At 40.7% G+C, this 20227-nt stretch overlaps 1 protein-coding gene across 1 annotated transcript in view; it reads left to right on the top strand.

Annotated features, from left to right (window-relative positions):
• Positions 1-18862, top strand: part of LOC124275593 (solute carrier family 49 member A3-like) — a 46908-nt gene extending 28046 nt beyond the window's left edge. The window contains exon 9 of the mRNA XM_046711198.1: positions 18626-18862. Coding sequence (XP_046567154.1) covers positions 18626-18665 — 40 coding nt within the window. The 3' untranslated portion in view covers positions 18666-18862. The remainder of the gene's footprint in view (positions 1-18625) is intronic.
• Positions 18863-20227: the final 1365 nt, after the last annotated feature.

The raw sequence follows: 20227 nt of genomic DNA, 5'->3' as shown, positions 1-20227 counted from the left end.
AAGCATATACTTTGGTATAGTCAATTTCAGTGCCTCTATCAGAGTCACCTATATATATATATATAATTTATATGTATTGTTCAATATATTCATAATGTAATTCCCTTTAATGGCTTTATATAACCTATGGTTTTCTTTATACAGGAAACATCCTAAATCTAAGCCTTCATGAAGTTCCCAGAGGGGATATTACAGTATATCTATACAAAATCACTAATTATAAATCCAAAGTATTCTGTTACCCACCTCCGCTCAGAGGATGCTACAAGCAAAGAGCATGAGTCAGGATAAGGAAAAATATGTAATTTTTAGAGTAAAATTGATATTTTATACTTATCCTGACTCATGAGGTTAGCCCTCCCATCCTCCCCACATAACACTTTGGATTTCCCTGTAAATTCAAGTGTTGGGCTCGCTAAATCAGGAGAGAGTGGAGCACATGGCCAGAGGGTGGCGACACCTTTCCCGCCAGGGGAAACAAAGGGGAGCAACTCGTGGTGAGTACCAATTAGTGATTTTATTTTGAAGGGAGCTTCAAATAAGGAGATACAAGTGTTCCACTATGTTCGCAAGAAGAAGAAGACAAGCAAAAGAGCATGAGTCAGGATAAGTATAAAATATCAATTTTACTCTAAAAATTACATTATTACCTTGTCTTTCACTTCTAGTCTGACAAAATACTCGTTTCCATCCATGGATGATTAACACTGTCGTTGTATATCATCCATGGATGATTAAAACTGTCGTTGTGTATCATCCATGGATGATTAACACTGTCGTTGTGTATCATCACATTTTCTTGAGTATAGCGTGCATGCACTCAAGCATCATTTGTGATTGAGGGATTCAGTATTTTGGATATTGTATTTGTCAAGCATTGTTAGTAGAAAAACATTACATTGTATCACTTCCGGGATTCAGATATATACAAACAGGTATTGACATACTTTGTCACTAAAACGTAGAAACTTGAGGTTGAAAAAACATCCCTATACATAATTGTTTATACATAGTTGTATCTTCTGTTCTGCCGAGCATGGTTTTATAGCATAGATTACACTACAAGTTTGGCTGCTATCATTGGGAGAACTATATCTGATGACTTCACTCATGATTTTGCTGTATTTAATGTAAAACACCTTTTGAATGATAGTTTGAATGTAATGTGAAGACTACGTACACAGGCACACTATATATAACCAGACAGTGTGATTCAGATATTTGACTCAGTATTTCTGATGTTCACGGTAATGTCTGTGCATTTGGGAAAACCAATCAAAATTCATTATACCTCGTATCTTGTGATCCTTACTCCCTGCAGATAGTCTTTTTTTAAAGTGGACAAACTCTACTTAAGGAAATATGGCAACATTATCTCACTCCATGTTCACTGTTCATTCTCTTGAATCAAACCAGTACTCATTTCTTCATGGATCGTGAAACACGCCAATCTATGAAAGCAATCACACCGAGCTATGAAAGTAATCACACTGACCAATGAAAGAAATCACACTGATAAATGAAAGTAATTACACTGACCTATGAAAGTAATCACACTGATCTATGAAAGTAATCACACTGATAAATGAAAGAAATCGCACCGACCTATGAAAGTAATCACGCTGACCTATGAAAGTAATCACACTGATCTATGAAAGAAATCACACTGATAAATGAAAGAAATCACACCGACCTATGAAAGTAATCACGCTGACCTATGAAAGTAATCACACTGATCTATGAAAGTAATCACACTGATAAATGAAAGTAATCACACCGACCTATGAAAGTAATCACGCTGACCTATGAAAGTCATGCACTGATTTCTGTGGGATCTATTAAGGAAACTAACCAGTGATATTTTAGTCTTTGCCATCCGACCACTCGTCATTGGAGTCTGGTATGTTGTAAACCAGGCTTTCTCCAGATCGTCAAAGATGGTCAAAGAATTATGTGTACAAGGCAGTACACTGATGTCCTTCTTGGACAGCCAACCTATCTACCTCATTTCATGTGGTAACAGACTATTTTGATTTTAGGAAAATCAGAAAATGATGAGTAAATATTGTGTAGTTCTAATTTTTAGCTAAATTGTGACGCAGACATAGTTTATATTTTGAAGAACAAGGTTTCAACTGTCTCGTGCCCAATTCAGTCCTGCAATAAGTGTGTAGACTAGCCATGACACACAGTGTGTCTGTGGACAACTGGTTCTGTAGGAGCTGGCACAGTGGAAGTCTGGCAATAAGTGTGTAGACTAGCCATGACACACACTGTGTCTGTGGACAACTGGTCTGTAGGAGCCGGCACAGTGGAAGTCTGGCTGGATGTTCCAGTGTCATTGATGTGATGGTTTTCTATTTGTAAACATTTTTAAGGTTGAAACACACAATTTCATCAATATGTGATGGTGGTGCTAATTAAGGTTTCATTTAATCATATATTATATGACAAATATTAAAGAGAGTGAGTTTTAATGTATATTATTTTAATCTGTATTTGTTTCTGTTGATTTGTAGTCATGTTGAATTGGTTACAATTAGTTGATATTATTTTGTAAGTGTTAATGATTTGAATTCAGTCTGTAGAATGTTAGCAAATTGTGACAGTTCAGGTTCCTTGTTTGTGAGTCGTCTATTCCCCAAACTTTATTTTGACAATAACATAATAATCATTATTTATTTTTGAATGGCAGGTTGTAAATTTTCAAGCTCATCCTTTCTCTTTTTCTTCTCACATGTGTGTGGACAATGTTTTAAGCCTCTTGTAACACCTTGCCGGAACACACCTCAGCTCCAGCTATTGTTGTAGGTTGTCACGAGCAGTCCCTGAAAAGCTTGCACCTTGCTCTTATGGACCATGTGTCTCCCAACTGAAGTCACTCTCTTTCTTGTCACTCAAGGGTGCAGATAACCTGTCACATATAGATTCTTGTTATTATTATACCTCTTTAATGTCTTTACTGAGATTTTGTTTCATCTTTATAACAAAGAAGTTTCTGAGGGAATGGGTGACTACAATGCCAGAGGAATCAAGCAGTGCAAGATATAACAAACTTTTTCATTGCACAATTATCATTCATCATGAATCAGAATCTACAGTGGGGATAACTGTTGCAACACATCTAATTGTCTTGACAATGTTCAGTTTGTGGTTGTAGGAAGACCAGCTTGAGGGGGCAAAGGACATAGACTACTGTCCGTTTGAGACAAAATGATACCGATGAATTGCAATCTAACACAAAAACAAATCGACCAAAAAGAATCAAACCAACGCGAACTGCAATAAAACCAACAGACCAACTCTAGAAAAAAATTGCATAATTTGTGTCACAAAATAAAAAGTTGTTTAAGAAACTGTCATCATTTATTTGTGCGCTTTCCCAGTTTGTTACAAGGGCGATTGGCAACTAAAAGGAACCGCTAGGAAAAGCGAGATGCACTTTATGCTAACAGGTTCTCAACAAACTTTTGACCCGATAGATGACTGCACTCCCAGCTGCACAAGCAGTGCGCTGTATGTACTTAGTAATTGCATACTTGGGTCACCCCTAGTCATATTCATGCTTGAAAAAATCATAGACTTTGTAAATTATAGACTTTAATTTTCTCTCACTTTGTCAATCAGCATTAATCACATGTCTCTGACGTCACTATAAACATGCATCTTGTTTTTCATTACTTGTTTTTCCTTTAGTTGCCACTGCTTCTTTGTAACAAACTTGGAAAATGCACAAATAAATGATGACAGTTTCTTAAACAACTTTTTTATTTTTGTGACAAAAATTATGCAATTTTTCTAGAGTTGGTCTGTTGTTCAGATTGCAGTCCGCTGCTGGTTTGATTCTATTATGCCTATTTGTTTTTGTGTTAGATTGCAATTCATCGGTATCATTTTGTCTCAAACGGACTGTATATGTTGCATTCAGAACAATTTGGCCCACCATCAACAAACAAATAGAAGTGCTCTACGAAGAAGGCTTGACAATCTGGTGATCCCTCAAGGATGCTTGATCCCTCCATGTTTGACAATCCCTCTAGTTGTTCCATTGTGCAGTTTGTCGATCCTTCCTCCTTCGTCATTGCCTGTGATCTGTCCTCAGCCTCTTCTGATCCCATCATATCTAGCCTCTTAGCCACTTGACACAACAATGACTTCATCCTTCATCAATCATGTCTTCAGTCAATGATCCCTCCAGCTTCATCTACAATGCTGTAATATATCCATTGGATTGCCATTTGTATAGATGCCAAGTCTGTCAGAGGTCCCATCTACTCTAGTCTCCAGTTTGTCAATCCCTCCAATACTTTGGCTTCTACATTCCCAGATGCTCAGCCTTTGAATTTTCATGCCGTCCATTCAGGTCATGTTTATTGCTCAAACTTTGCCCCCAAGATCATCTAACCCTCTTTCATTTTGTGATCCTTTCTCTATACAAGTCAGTGTCTCTTTTACCTGGTTCATCTCCTTAGGTACCAAACCCTAGGCTTCTACACCCCAATCTCTCTTGCAACCAAGAAGGACTCTCACAAGCTCTGCAATTATCTTCAACTTGAAGGTCTTCAATGCTCACTACTTAGAGACAAGTCTGCACTTCCAGATTTTCTCCATCACTTTCCTTTCAGACGATCATCAAAAAAGGGACAACAAGATCAGCCTCAGTTTCCAGTTGACAAGTGCCTTGCAAGACCTTCATAGACAATGGAAATGACTCTCTATCCCATTGTCCACAGCTTGTATAGCAGAATTATCTGGACCCACCATTGCCTTCTGGATGCATTCAGTGATCCTCCAAACTCATTCCTTCACCATATTGCCTTCTCCGGGTTATCTCCAGTCCTCATGAGACGAGAGCAGTCACTTCAACGATGGCACTCCACAGTAACTGCTCCTTGGCGCCCATCATGGATGGATGTTTTAGGAGGTCAGACTCTTTGTCAGTAGCAGATGTCCCCGCTAGTTTGGTGCCTTGGTCCTGGCTCAGCAGCTATCAGTTGCCCTGCAAGATGTATGATAGATGTGAGCATGGAACAGACAAGACATTTTGTAGATTGCAGATTAGACAATGTTAATCCTTGGTTGACTTGTCCTTATCCTCTACCATGGGCTTACAAGTACTCAACCTTCCGCCAGTGTTCTACTCGTGAGTACAGCAATGACCCTGGCATCATCACAAATATAGCCATATATAATGACTCAGGTGACGGGCCAGCCTCCGTGGTGAACTAACCATTTCAATGTCAAATTAGCTCATCTACAGAGCAGGTAATCAGCGCCCACCATTCAACCATGGGGTAACTGCATAATGTGAGGTAGGATAAGTTTACAAATTTGAAAAGTTATCTGTAGGTTGTATATTTATGATACTTGTCTCAGAGGATGGCTTCCTACCTGACCAACCTTGCTACACAGATTACAAGATTAGAATGACATCATTTGGGAGTCACGTGGTTGGCCAGAGCAATACCTTTACACTTTGCAGGAAGGTGACAACCTACAACAATATCTGACTTGGGAGTGTGTTTGGGCAAGGTGTTAAAAGAGGCTGAAAACTTTGTTTCCAGGTTGTTTCCATTCTGTGGTTTGAAAAAATAGAGAAAGTGCTTAATATGAGAGAGAATAAGTTTTATGCAATTTGTAGGTAAAATGTTCAGGGAATTTTTATGTATGTACATATATATTTATAGCTATTTGAATAAGAAGGAAAAGGATGCATGTGAAAAACTATATATATTTAAAATCTGTGAAGGGCATTTAGAAGTGGATGCATAAGAAAAGCAAGATTTATGGATGTCAACTTCTTTATTGTGAATAACACAACTTTTCGGAGTGTATGCTTGCTCCTTCATTAGGTGATCACCTGATGAAGGAGCAAGCATACATGCCAAAACGTCGTTTTAACATCCATAAATCTTGCTTTTCTGATATATATTTCTCCATTAGTGTACTTTTTAAAATGTTTTTCCCAAAGACTTAACTAAATCAAAGTTCCCCCACTTTCATGTGATGATCTCTATGATGACTGTCATTACGCTTCATTATATGGATATAAATATTTTTCAAAATATTGTTAAAGCGATGATGCAGCTGTAAATTTCCTTTCTGTTGAAACTCTGAAAGATTCTGCTCTGTTATTGATTTTGTTTAAGAAATATCGCACTGTGAAATTTGAACTATTTTACAATGATATGTTTTCTGAAATAAATATTTTCTTCATAAATGTTGTTTGTTTTCTTTTCCTAACCAACAACAATCACTACTAACAAATGAAAGACAACTCTTTGCTGCACTGTCGTTTTGACTCCTTCTGCTTCACCTCCACCTCTGAAGGTAGTTGTCTACCTAATATCACCGGAATAACATGTGGTCAGTTGTTGATAGTAGTTTTATGCTGGTTTTAAATACAGTAAGAATTTGAGATGTAATATCCCTTCATAACCTCTGATATGACTGAGATATTGCCAGAGAATTGTTGACTTATTGAATTATTCCCCTCACTCAGTTCACACTAGATACTTGGTGATCATCTTACTGCAAGAATAGGGCAGGGCAACTTGACACTAGATACTTGGTGATCATCTTACTGCAAGAATAGGGCAGGGCAACTTGACACTAGATACTTGGCGGTCATCTTTCTGCAAGAATAGGGTAGGGCAACTTGACACTAGATACTTGGTGATCATCTTTCTGCAAGAATAGGGCAGGGCAACTTGACACTAGATACTTGGTGATCATCTCTCTGCAAGAATAGGGCAGAGCAACTTGACACTAGATACTTGGTGATCATCTTTCAGCAAGAATAGGGCAGGGCAACTTGACACTAGATACTTGATGATCATCTTTCTGCAAGAATAGGGCAGAGCAACTTGACACTAGATACTTTGTGATCATCTCTCTGCAAGAATAGGGCAGAGCAACTTGACACTAGATACTTGGTGATCATCTTACTGCAAGAATAGGGCAGGGCAACTTGACACTAGATACTTGGTGATCATCTTTCTGCAAGAATAGGGCAGGGCAACTTAACACTAGATACTTGATGATCATCTTTCTGCTAGTATAGGGCAGAGCAACTTGACACTAGATACTTGGTGATGATCTTTCTGCAAGAATAGGGCAGGGCAACTTGACACTAGATACTTGGTGATCATCTTTCTGCAAGAATAGGGCAGGGCAACTTGACACTAGATTCTTGGTGATCATCTCACTGCAAGAATAGGGCAGAGCAACTTGACACTAGATACTTGGTGATCATCTTTCTGCAAGAATAGGGCAGGGCAAATTGACACTAGATACTTGGTGGTCATCTTTCTGCAAGAATAGGGCAGGGCAACTTGACACTAGATACTCGGTGGTCATCTTTCTGCAAGAATAGGGCAGAGAAACTTGACACTAGATACTTGGTGATCATCTTTCTGCAAGAATAGGGCAGGGCAACTTGACACTAGATACTTGGTGAACATCTTTCTGTAAGAATGGGGCAAGGCAACTTGACACTAGATACTTGGTGATCATCTTTCAGCAAGAATAGGGCAGGGCAACTTGACACTAGAAACTTGGTGATCATTTTTCTGCAAGAATAGGGCAGAGCAACTTGACACTAGATACTTGGTGATCATCTTTCTGCAAGAATAGGGCAGGGCAACTTGACACTAGATACTTGGTGATCATCTTTCTGCAAGAATAGGGCAGAGCAAGTTGACACTAGATACTTGGTGATCATCTTTCTGCAAGAATAGGACAGGGCAACTTGACACTAGATACTTGGTGATCATCTTTCTGCAAGAATAGGGCTGGGCAACTTGACACTAGATACTTGGTGATCATCTTTCTGCAAGAATAGGCCAGGGCAACTTGACACTAGATACTTGGTGATCATCTTTCTGCAAGAATAGGACAGAGCAACTAGACACTAGATACTTGGTGATCATCTTTCTGCAAGAAGAGGGCAGGGCAACTTGACACTAGATACTCGGTGATCATTTTTCTGCAAGAATAGGGCAGAGCAGCTTGACACTAGATACTTGGTGGTCATCTTTCTACAAGAATAGGGGCCTAGCAACTTGACACTAGATACTTGGTGGTCATCTTCTGCAAGAATAGGACAGGGCAACTTGACACTAGATACTTGGTGATCATCTTTCTGCAAGAATAGGGCAGAGCAACTTGACACTAGATACTTGGTGATCATCTTTCTGCAAGAATAGGGCAGGGCAACTTGACACTAGATACTTGGTGATCATCTTTCTGCAAGAATAGGGCAGAGCAACTTGACACTAGATACTTGGTGATCATCTTACTGCAAGAATAGGGCAGAGCAACTTGACACTAGATACTTGGTGATCATCTTTCTGCAAGAATAGGCCAGGGCAACTTGACACTAGATACTTGGTGATCATCTTTCTGCAAGAATAGGGCAGAGCAACTTGACACTAGATACTTGGTGATCATCTTTCAGCAAGAAGAGGGCAGGGCAACTTGACACTAGATACTTGGTGATCATTTTTCTGCAAGAATAGGGCAAAGCAACTTGACACTAGATACTTGGTGGTCATCTTTCTGCAAGAATAGGGCAGAGCAACTTGACACTAGATACTTGGTGATCATCTTTCTGCAAGAATAGGCCAGGGCAACTTGACACTAGATACTTGGTGATCATCTTTCTGCAAGAATAGGGCAGAGCAACTTGACACTAGATACTTGGTGATCATCTTTCTGCAAGAAGAGGGCAGAGCAACTTGACACTAGATACTTGGTGATCATCTTACTGCAAGAATAGGGCAGGGCAACTTGACACTAGATACTTGGTGGTCATCTTTCTGCAAGAATTGGGCAGGGCAACTTGACACTAGATACTTGGTGATCATATTTCAGCAAGAATAGGCCAGGGCAACTTGACACTAGATACTTGGTGATCATCTCTCTGCAAGAATAGGGCAGGGCAACTTGACACTAGATACTTGGTGATCATCTCTGCAAGAATAGGGCAGGGCAACTTGACACTAGATACTTGGTGATCATCTTTCTGCAAGAATAGGGCTGGGCAACTTGACACTATATACTTGGTGATCATCTTTCTCCAAGAATAGGGCAGGGCAACTTGACACTATATACTTGGAGATCATCTTTCTGCAAGAATAGGGCAGAGCAACTTGACACTAGATACTTGGTGGTCATCTTTCTGCAAGAATAGGACAGGGCAACTTGACACTAGATACTTGGTGATCATCTTTCTGCAAGAATAGGGCAGAGCAACTTGACACTAGATACTTGGTGATCATCTTTCTGCAAGAATAGGGCAGAGCAACTAGACACTAGATACTTGGTGATCATCTTTCTGCAAGAAGAGGGCAGGGCAACTTGACACTAGATACTCGGTGATCATTTTTCTGCAAGAATAGGGCAGAGCAACTTGACACTAGATACTTGGTGGTCATTTTTCTACAAGAATAGGGCCGAGCAAACTTGACACTAGATACTTGGTGGTCATCTTTCTGCAAGAATAGGACAGGGCAACTTGACACTAGATACTTGGTGATCATCTTTCTGCAAGAATAGGGCAGAGCAACTTGACACTAGATACTTGGTGATCATCTTTCTGCAAGAATAGGCCAGGGCAACTTGACACTAGATACTTGGTGATCATCTTTCTGCAAGAATAGGGCAGAGCAACTAGACACTAGATACTTGGTGATCATCTTTCTGCAAGAAGAGGGCAGGGCAACTTGACACTAGATACTCGGTGATCATTTTTCTGCAAGAATAGGGCAGAGCAACTTGACACTAGATACTTGGTGGTCATCTTTCTACAAGAATAGGGCCGAGCAACTTGACACTAGATACTTGGTGGTCATCTTTCTGCAAGAATAGGACAGGGCAACTTGACACTAGATACTTGGTGATCATCTTTCTGCAAGAATAGGGCAGAGCAACTTGACACTAGATACTTGGTGATCATCTTTCTGCAAGAATAGGCCAGGGCAACTTGACACTAGATACTTGGTGATCATCTTTCTGCAAGAATAGGGCAGAGCAACTTGACACTAGATACTTGGTGATCATCTTTCTGCAAGAATAGGGCAGAGCAACTTGACACTAGATACTTGGTGATCATCTTTCTGCAAGAATAGGCCAGGGCAACTTGACACTAGATACTTGGTGATCATCTTTCTGCAAGAATAGGGCAGAGCAACTTGACACTAGATACTTGGTGATCATCTTTCTGCAAGAAGAGGGCAGGGCAACTTGACACTAGATACTTGGTGATCATTTTTCTGCAAGAATAGGGCAAAGCAACTTGACACTAGATACTTGGTGGTCATCTTTCTGCAAGAATAGGGCAGAGCAACTTGACACTAGATACTTGGTGATCATCTTTCTGCAAGAATAGGGCAGGGCAACTTGACACTAGATACTTAGTGATCATCTTTCTGCAAGAATAGGGCAGAGCAACTAGACACTAGATACTTGGTGATCATCTTTCTGCAAGAAGAGGGCAGGGCAACTTGACACTAGATACTTGGTGATCATCTTACTGCAAGAATAGGGCAGGGCAACTTGACACTAGATACTTGGTGGTCATCTTTCTGCAAGAATAGGGCAGGGCAACTTGACACTAGATACTTGGTGATCATATTTCAGCAAGAATAGGCCAGGGCAACTTGACACTAGATACTTGGTGATCATCTCTCTGCAAGAATAGGGCAGGGCAACTTGACACTAGATACTTGGTGATCATCTCTCTGCAAGAATAGGGCAGGGCAACTTGACACTAGATACTTGGTGATCATCTTTCTGCAAGAATAGGACAGGGCAACTTGACACTATGTACTTGGTGATCATCTTTCTGCAAGAATAGGGCAGGGCAACTTGACACTATATACTTGGAGATCATCATTCTGCAAGAATAGGGCAGAGCAACTTGACACTAGATACTTGGTGATCATCTTTCTGCAAGAATAGGGCAGGGCAACTTGACACTAGATACTTGGTGATCATCTTTCTGCAAGAATAGGGCAGAGCAAGTTGACACTAGATACTTGGTGGTCATCTTTCTGCAAGAATAGGACAGGGCAACTTGACACTAGATACTTGGTGATCATCTTTCTGCAAGAATAGGGCAGAGCAACTTGACACTAGATACTTGGTGATCATCTTTCTGCAAGAATAGGCCAGGGCAACTTGACACTAGATACTTGGTGATCATCTTTCTGCAAGAATAGGGCAGAGCAACTAGACACTAGATACTTGGTGATCATCTTTCTGCAAGAAGAGGGCAGGGCAACTTGACACTAGATACTCGGTGATCATTTTTCTGCAAGAATAGGGCAGAGCAACTTGACACTAGATACTTGGTGATCATCTTTCTGCAAGAATAGGGCAGGGCAACTTAACACTAGATACTTGGTGATCATCTTTCTGCAAGAATAGGGCAGGGCAACTTGACACTAGATACTTGGTGGTCATCTTTCTGCAAGAATTGGGCAGGGCAACTTGACACTAGATACTTGGTGATCATATTTCAGGAAGAATAGGCCAGGGCAACTTGACACTAGATACTTGGTGATCATCTCTCTGCAAGAATAGGGCAGGGCAACTTGACACTAGATACTTGGTGATCATCTCTCTGCAAGAATAGGGCAGAGCAACTTGACACTAGATACTTGGTGATCATCTTTCTGCAAGAATAGGACAGGGCAACTTGACACTATATACTTGGTGATCATCTTTCAGCAAGAATAGGGCAGGGCAACTTGACACTATATACTTGGAGATCATCTTTCTGCAAGAATAGGGCAGAGCAACTTGACACTAGATACTTGGTGGTCATCTTTCTGCAAGAATAGGACAGGGCAACTTGACACTAGATACTTGGTGATCATCTTTCTGCAAGAATAGGGCAGAGCAACTTGACACTAGATACTCGGTGATCATCTTTCTGCAAGAATAGGCCAGGGCAACTTGACACTAGATACTTGGTGATCATCTTTCTGCAAGAATAGGGCAGAGCAACTAGACACTAGATACTTGGTGATCATCTTTCTGCAAGAAGAGGGCAGGGCAACTTGACACTAGATACTCGGTGATCATTTTTCTGCAAGAATAGGGCAGAGCAACTTGACACTAGATACTTGGTGGTCATTTTTCTACAAGAATAGGGCCGAGCAACTTGACACTAGATACTTGGTGGTCATCTTTCTGCAAGAATAGGACAGGGCAACTTGACACTAGATACTTGGTGATCATCTTTCTGCAAGAATAGGGCAGAGCAACTTGACACTAGATACTTGGTGATCATCTTTCTGCAAGAATAGGCCAGGGCAACTTGACACTAGATACTTGGTGATCATCTTTCTGCAAGAATAGGACAGAGCAACTAGACACTAGATACTTGGTGATCATCTTTCTGCAAGAAGAGGGCAGGGCAACTTGACACTAGATACTCGGTGATCATTTTTCTGCAAGAATAGGGCAGAGCAACTTGACACTAGATACTTGGTGGTCATCTTTCTACAAGAATAGGGCCGAGCAACTTGACACTAGATACTTGGTGGTCATCTTTCTGCAAGAATAGGACAGGGCAACTTGACACTAGATACTTGGTGATCATCTTTCTGCAAGAATAGGGCAGAGCAACTTGACACTAGATACTTGGTGATCATCTTTCTGCAAGAATAGGGCAGGGCAACTTGACACTAGATACTTGGTGATCATCTTTCTGCAAGAATAGGGCAGAGCAACTTGACACTAGATACATGGTGATCATCTTTCTGCAAGAATAGGCCAGGGCAACTTGACACTAGATACTTGGTGATCATCTTTCTGCAAGAATAGGCCAGGGCAACTTGACACTAGATACTTGGTGATCATCTTTCTGCAAGAATAGGGCAGAGCAACTTGACACTAGATACTTGGTGATCATCTTTCTGCAAGAAGAGGGCAGGGCAACTTGACACTAGATACTTGGTGATCATTTTTTCTGCAAGAATAGGGCAAAAGCAACTTGACACTAGATACTTGGTGGTCATCTTTCTGCAAGAATAGGCCAGGGCAACTTGACACTAGATACTTGGTGATCATCTTTCTGCAAGAATAGGGCAGGGCAACTTGACACTAGATACTTAGTGATCATCTTTCTGCAAGAATAGGGCAGAGCAACTTGACACTAGATACTTGGTGATCATCTTTCTGCAAGAAGAGGGCAGGGCAACTTGACACTAGATACTTGGTGATCATCTTACTGCAAGAATAGGGCAGGGTAACTTGACACTAGATACTTGGTGGTCATCTTTCTGCAAGAATAGGGCAGGGCAACTTGACACTAGATACTTGGTGATCATATTTCAGCAAGAATAGGCCAGGGCAACTTGACACTAGATACTTGGTGATCATCTCTCTGCAAGAATAGGGCAGGGCAACTTGACACTAGATACTTGGTGATCATCTCTCTGCAAGAATAGGGCAGGGCAACTTGACACTAGATACTTGGTGATCATCTTTCTGCAAGAATAGGACAGGGCAACTTGACACTATATACTTGGTGATCATCTTTCTGCAAGAATAGGGCAGGGCAACTTGACACTATATACTTGGTGATCATCTTTCTGCAAGAATAGGGCAGAGCAACTTGACACTAGATACTTGGTGATCATCTTTCTGCAAGAATAGGCCAGGGCAACTTGACACTAGATACTTGGTGATCATCTTTCTGCAAGAATAGGGCAGAGCAACTTGACACTAGATACTTGGTGATCATCTTTCTGCAAGAATAGGACAGGGCAACTTAACACTAGATACTTGGTGATCATCTTTCTGCAAGAATAGGGCAGAGCAACTTGACACTAGATACTTGGTGATCATCTTTCTGCAAGAATAGGCCTGGGCAACTTGACACTAGATACTTGGTGATCATCTTTCTGCAAGAATAGGGCAGAGCAACTAGACACTAGATACTTGGTGATCATCTTTCTGCAAGAAGAGGGCAGGGCAACTTGACACTAGATACTCGGTGATCATTTTCTGCAAGAATAGGGCAGAGCAACTTGACACTAGATACTTGGTGGTCATCTTTCTACAAGAATAGGGCCGAGCAACTTGACACTAGATACTTGGTGGTCATCTTTCTGCAAGAATAGGACAGGGCAACTTGACACTAGATACTTGGTGATCATCTTTCTGCAAGAATAGGGCAGGGCAACTTGACACTAGATACTTAGTGATCATCTTTCTGCAAGAATAGGGCAGAGCAACTTGACACTAGATACTTGGTGATCATCTTTCTGCAAGAAGAGGGCAGGGCAACTTGACACTAGATACTTGGTGGTCATCTTTCTGCAAGAATAGGGCAGGGCAACTTGACACTAGATACTTGGTGGTCATCTTTCTGCAAGAATAGGGCAGAGGAACTTGACACTAGATACTTGGTGATCATCTTTCTGCAAGAATAGGCCAGGGCAACTTGACACTAGATACTTGGTGATCATCTTTCTGCAAGAATAGGGCAGAGCAACTTAACACTAGATACTTGGTGATCATCTTTCTGCAAGAAGAGGGCAGGGCAACTTGACACTAGATACTTGGTGATCATTTTTCTGCAAGAATAGGGCAGGGCAACTTGACACTATATACTTGGTGATCATCTTTCTGCAAGAATAGGACAGGGCAATTTGACACTTTATACTTGGTGGTCATCTTTCTGCAAGAATAGGGCAGAGCAACTTGACACTAGATACTTGGTGATCATCTTTCTGCAAGAATAGGGCAGGGCAACTCGACACTAGATACTTGGTGGTCATCTTTTTGCAAGAATAGGGCAGAGCAACTTGACACTAGATACTTGGTGATCATCTTTCTGCAAGAATAGGGCTGGGCAACTTGACACTAGATACTTGGTGATCATCTTTCTGCAAGAATAGGGCAGGGCAACTTGACACTAGATACTTGGTGGTCATCTTTCTGCAAGAATTGGGCAGGGCAACTTGACACTAGATACTTGGTGATCATCTTTCAGCAAGAAGAGGGCAGGGCAACTTGACACTAGATACTTGGTGATCATCTTTCTGCAAGAATAGGGCAGAGCAACTTGACACTAGATACTTGGTGATCATCTCTCTGCAAGAATAGGGCAGGGCAACTTGACACTATATACTTGGTGATCATCTTTCTGGAAGAATAGGACAGGGCAACTTGACACTATATACTTGGTGATCATCTTTCTGCAAGAATAGGGCAGGGCAACTTGACACTAGATACTTGGTGATGATCTTACTGCAAGAATTGGGCAGGGCAACTTGACACTAGATACTTGGTGGTCATCTTTCAGCAAGAAGAGGGCAGGGCAACTTAACACTAGATACTTGGTGATCATCTTTCAGCAAGAATAGGGACGGGCAACTTGACACTAGATACTTGGTGATCATCTTTCTGCAAGAATAGGGCAGAGCAACTTGACACTAGATACTTGGTGATTATCTCTCTGCAAGAATAGGGCAGAGCAACTTGACACTAGATACTTGGTGATCATCTTACTGCAAGAATAGGGCAGGGCAACTTGACACTAGATACTTGGTGATCATATTTCTGCAAGAATAGGCCAGGGCAACTTGACACTAGATACTTGGTGATCATCTCTCTTCAAGAATAGGGCAGGGCAACTTGACACTTTATACTTGGTGATCATCTCTCTGCAAGAATAGGGCAGGGCAACTTGACACTAGATACTTGGTGATCATCTTTCTGCAAGAATAGGACAGGGCAACTTGACACTAGATACTTGGTGATCATCTTTCTGCAAGAATGGGGCAGGGCAACTTGACACAATATACTTGGAGATCATCTTTCTGCAAGAATAGGGCAGAGCAACTTGACACTAGATACTTAGTGGTCATCTTTCTGCAAGAATAGGACAGGGCAACTTGACACTATATACTTCGTGATCATCTTTCTGCAAGAATAGGGCAGGGCAACTTGACACTAGATACTTGGTGATCATCTTTCTGCAAGAATAGGACAGGGCAATTTGACACTTTATACTTGGTGGTCATCTTTCTGCAAGAATAGGGCAGAGCAACTTGACACTAGATACTTGGTGATCATCTTTCAGCAAGAAGAGGGCAGGGCAACTTGACACTAGATACTTGGTGATCATCTTTCTGCAAGAATAGGGCAGAGCAACTTGACACTAGATACTTGGTGATCATCTCTCTGCAAGAATAGGGCAGGGCAACTTGACACTAGATACTTGGTGATCATCTTTCTGCAAGAATAGGACAGGGCAACTTGACACTATATACTTGGTGATCATCTTACTGCAAGAATAGGGCAGGGCAACTTGACACTAGATACTTGGTGATCATCTTACTGCAAGAATAGGGCAGGGCAAGTTGACACTAGATACTTGGTGGTCATCTTTCTGCAAGAATTGGGCAGGGCAACTTAACACTAGATACTTGGTGATCATCTTTCAGCAAGAATAGGGCCGGGCAACTTGACACTAGATACTTGGTGATCATCTTTCTGCAAGAATAGGGCAGAGCAACTTGACACTAGATACTTGGTGATCATCTCTCTGCAAGAATAGGGCAGGGCAACTTGACACTAGATACTTGGTGATCATCTTTCTGCAAGAATAGGACAGGGCAACTTGACACTATATACTTGGTGATCATCTTTCTGCAAGAATAGGACAGGGCAACTTGACACTATATACTTGGTGATCATCTTTCTGCAAGAATAGGGCAGGGCAACTTGACACTAGATACTTGGTGGTCATCTTTTTGCAAGAATAGGGCAGAGCAACTTGACACTAGATACTTGGTGGTCATCTTTTTGCAAGAATAGGGCAGAGCAACTTGACACTAGATACTTGGTGATCATCTTTCTGCAAGAATAGGGCTGGGCAACTTGACACTAGATACTTGGTGATCATCTTTCAGCAAGAATAGGGCAGGGCAACTTGACACTAGATACTTGGTGGTCATCTTTCTGCAAGAATTGGGCAGGGCAACTTGACACTAGATACTTGATGATCATCTTTCAGCAAGAATAGGGCAGGGCAAGTTGACACTCACTAAGATACTTGGTGATCATCTTTCTGCAAGAATAGGGCACGGCAAATTGACACTAGATACTTGGTGATCATCTTTCTGCAAGAATAGGGCAGGGCAACTTGACACTAGATACTTGGTGATCATCTTTCTGCAAGAATAGGGCAGGGCAAGTTGACACTAGATACTTGGTGGTCATCTTTCTGCAATAATAGGGCAAACTGTGCGTGCATCATGTATAGTTCTCCAGTTTTCACATTCTTAAAGCGTATATTATAACATTTTTAATGAGTACCTGCTACTGATTGCAAGTCACAATATCATTACCTCTCGACATGGAACACATACAAATAGATCGTACAACGCCCCATTTGCATAGTCTGTACAAAAACAATTATTTTCAGATGAAGACAATTTAGTCAATGTTCATGATGATTCTGATGATGATTGTGATCTGCTCATTGCCGTACATAATGATGACTATCTGTCAGTCATCAATAGACTTCAAAATTTAAAGTGTTGTCGCATGTAACACAATATGTGAATAAATACTACAGGCTTGTTCAAGTGGCGATTCATGGCGATTCATGGCTATTTCAATCTCATAAGTGGATTCATTACAAAGGGTTTTACTGAACTATTTATTTCCGGAATATTGGAGTAAATCTAAGGATAGAGAAAACCATGTCAAAAAGGAAGATACGACAAGTTCGCCTTACAGCAATATTTATGCCAGGAGAATTTCAACCAAAGTGAACCGATTCTGCACAATTCTATTATAAATAATTCTCACAAAATTCATACGCTTCATGGTGGAATGAAAAACATGGGACAAATATCACCACATTATACTTGACCACTTATGATGTTCTAGTCAACATTGTCCTGACACGTAACAGTTGAGAGATGAAATATGATTTTTATATATTGAATTTAAATGACCTCGAATTATAGCTTTAAACATTCAGATGATCTTTAGACACCAGATATACATTAATAGAAACATCCAATTCCGATTCATGAACAAGGTTTTACAAATTTATAGTGGGAGACAAACCCAATCAGAATGATGACTTTGCATGCTACAATAATTTATTCACTCATTTTTTTAAATATATCAATTCATTATAAAAAAGTATTAAAATGTTAACAATTTATGACTTTACATAATTATCAAGGGTTTTCAGAGTACTATAACTATATTCGTTCCTGAAAGAACATAGCATTGAGGTAAACGTGAAATTAATTCCCTTATAAAGATGATTTTGGACGTCTGCAGGACATTTATTGCACCTTACTCTCGCCTTGCGTTTTGCTAAAATCACAAAGACTCCGTCAGAAATCATTAAGTTTCTGTCACAAAAATCACAAAGACTCCACTCTCACTGTGGCCAAGTTCCAACCAGTGCACAGGTGTCCATTAGAGAACTGAAAGGGGTTGGAGATTACTCAGATGTTGACTGGAAATTCCAAGTTTTTGATTTGGTAAACCATAGATGTCTTGAAGCAAGTACATTTGTAAAATACATCCATTCTGTTACCTACATTGATACCTGAGGTTAACATGTTTGTTTTTGTAGCCTGAAGATCCCGGCACAGGAGGCCCATCTCAGCCACTGAAGGTATACGTGATATCAACACAGCTGTGATCTCTGTGTAGCGCCTTAATGGTAGTTAGTTGAATGGTGTATACTCCGGGAAATATATTACGGAACATTAATCATGAGTATTATGGTGTATTCACTGACAAATATTGGGTAAACAGAGTGTTCACTAAGTATACAGTGAAGGACCAAGTATGCTGTGTGTTCACTAAGTATGCTGTGTTCACTAAGTATGCTGTGTGTTCACTAAGTATGCTGTGTGTTCACTAAGTATAAAGTGAAGGACCAAGTATGCTGTGTGTTCACTAAGTATGCTGTGTGTTCACTAAGTATGCTTTATGTTCACTAAGTATGCTGTGTGTTCACTAAGTATGCTGTGTTCAAGTATGCTGTGTTCACTAAGTGTGCTGTGTTCACTAAGTATGCTGTGTGTTCACTAAGTATGCTGTGTGTTCACTAAGTATGCTGTGTTCACTAAGTATGCTGTGTTCACTAAGTATGCTGTGTGTTACTAAGTATGCTGTGTGTTAACTAAGTATGCTGTGTTCACTAAGTATGCTGTGTGTTCACTAAGTATGCTGTGTGTTCACTAAGTATGCTGTGTGTTCACCAAGTATGCTGTGTTCACTAAGTATGCTGTGTGTTCTCTAAGTATGCTGTGTGTTCACTAAGTATGCTGTGTTCACCAAGTATGCTGTGTTCACCAAGTATGCTGTGTTCACCAAGTATGCTGTGTTCACCAAGTATGCTGTGTTCACCAAGTATGCTGTGTTCACCAAGTATGGTCCTCACTGGAATCATGGTGAGTTTACCTAACATGGTCTACCATGGCCATTTCTTCCTCATTTCATCAGGGATCTGTTTGCATTATGTTTCTCTATAATAGCCAAACACCCCTTCTCAAAGCATTGGACCATTCTGCTGTTATAGCCAAACACCCCTTCCTATAGCACACAGCATACTTAGTGAACACAGCATACTTAGTGAACAGTTCACTAAGTATGCTGTGTTCACTAAGTATGCTGTGTGTTCACTAAGTAGGCTGTGTTCACCAAGTATGCTGTGTTCACTAAGTATGCTGTGTTCAACAAGTATGCTGTGTTCACTAAGCATGCTGGGTTCACAAAGTATGCTGTGTTCACTAAGTATGCTGTGTGTTCACTAAGTATGCTGTGTGTTCACTAAGTAGGCTGTGTTCACTAAGTATGCTGTGTTCACTAAGTATGCTGTGTTCAACAAGTATGCTGTGTTCACTAAGTATGCTGGGTTCACAAAGTATGCTGTGTTCACCAAGTATGCTGTGTTCAATAAGTATGCTGTGTTCACTAAATATGCTGTGTTCACTAATTATGCTGTGTTCACTTGTTCACTAAGTATGCTGTGTGTTCACTAAGTGAAGCACCAAGTATGCTGTGTGTTCACTAAGTAAAGCACCAAGTATGCTGTGTGTTCACTGTTCACTAAGTATGCTGTGTTCACCAAGTATGCTGTGTTCACCAAGTATGCTGTGTTCACCAAGTATGCTGTGTTCAACAAGTATGCTGTGTTCACTAAATATGCTTTGTTCACTAATTATGC

Source organism: Haliotis rubra, unplaced genomic scaffold, assembly GCF_003918875.1.
Source record: "Haliotis rubra isolate DU_JTF1 unplaced genomic scaffold, ASM391887v1 Scf1049, whole genome shotgun sequence".
In the NCBI taxonomy this organism is placed as follows: Eukaryota; Metazoa; Mollusca; class Gastropoda; order Lepetellida; family Haliotidae; genus Haliotis; species Haliotis rubra.
This window is presented reverse-complemented; position numbering and strand designations above follow the sequence as displayed.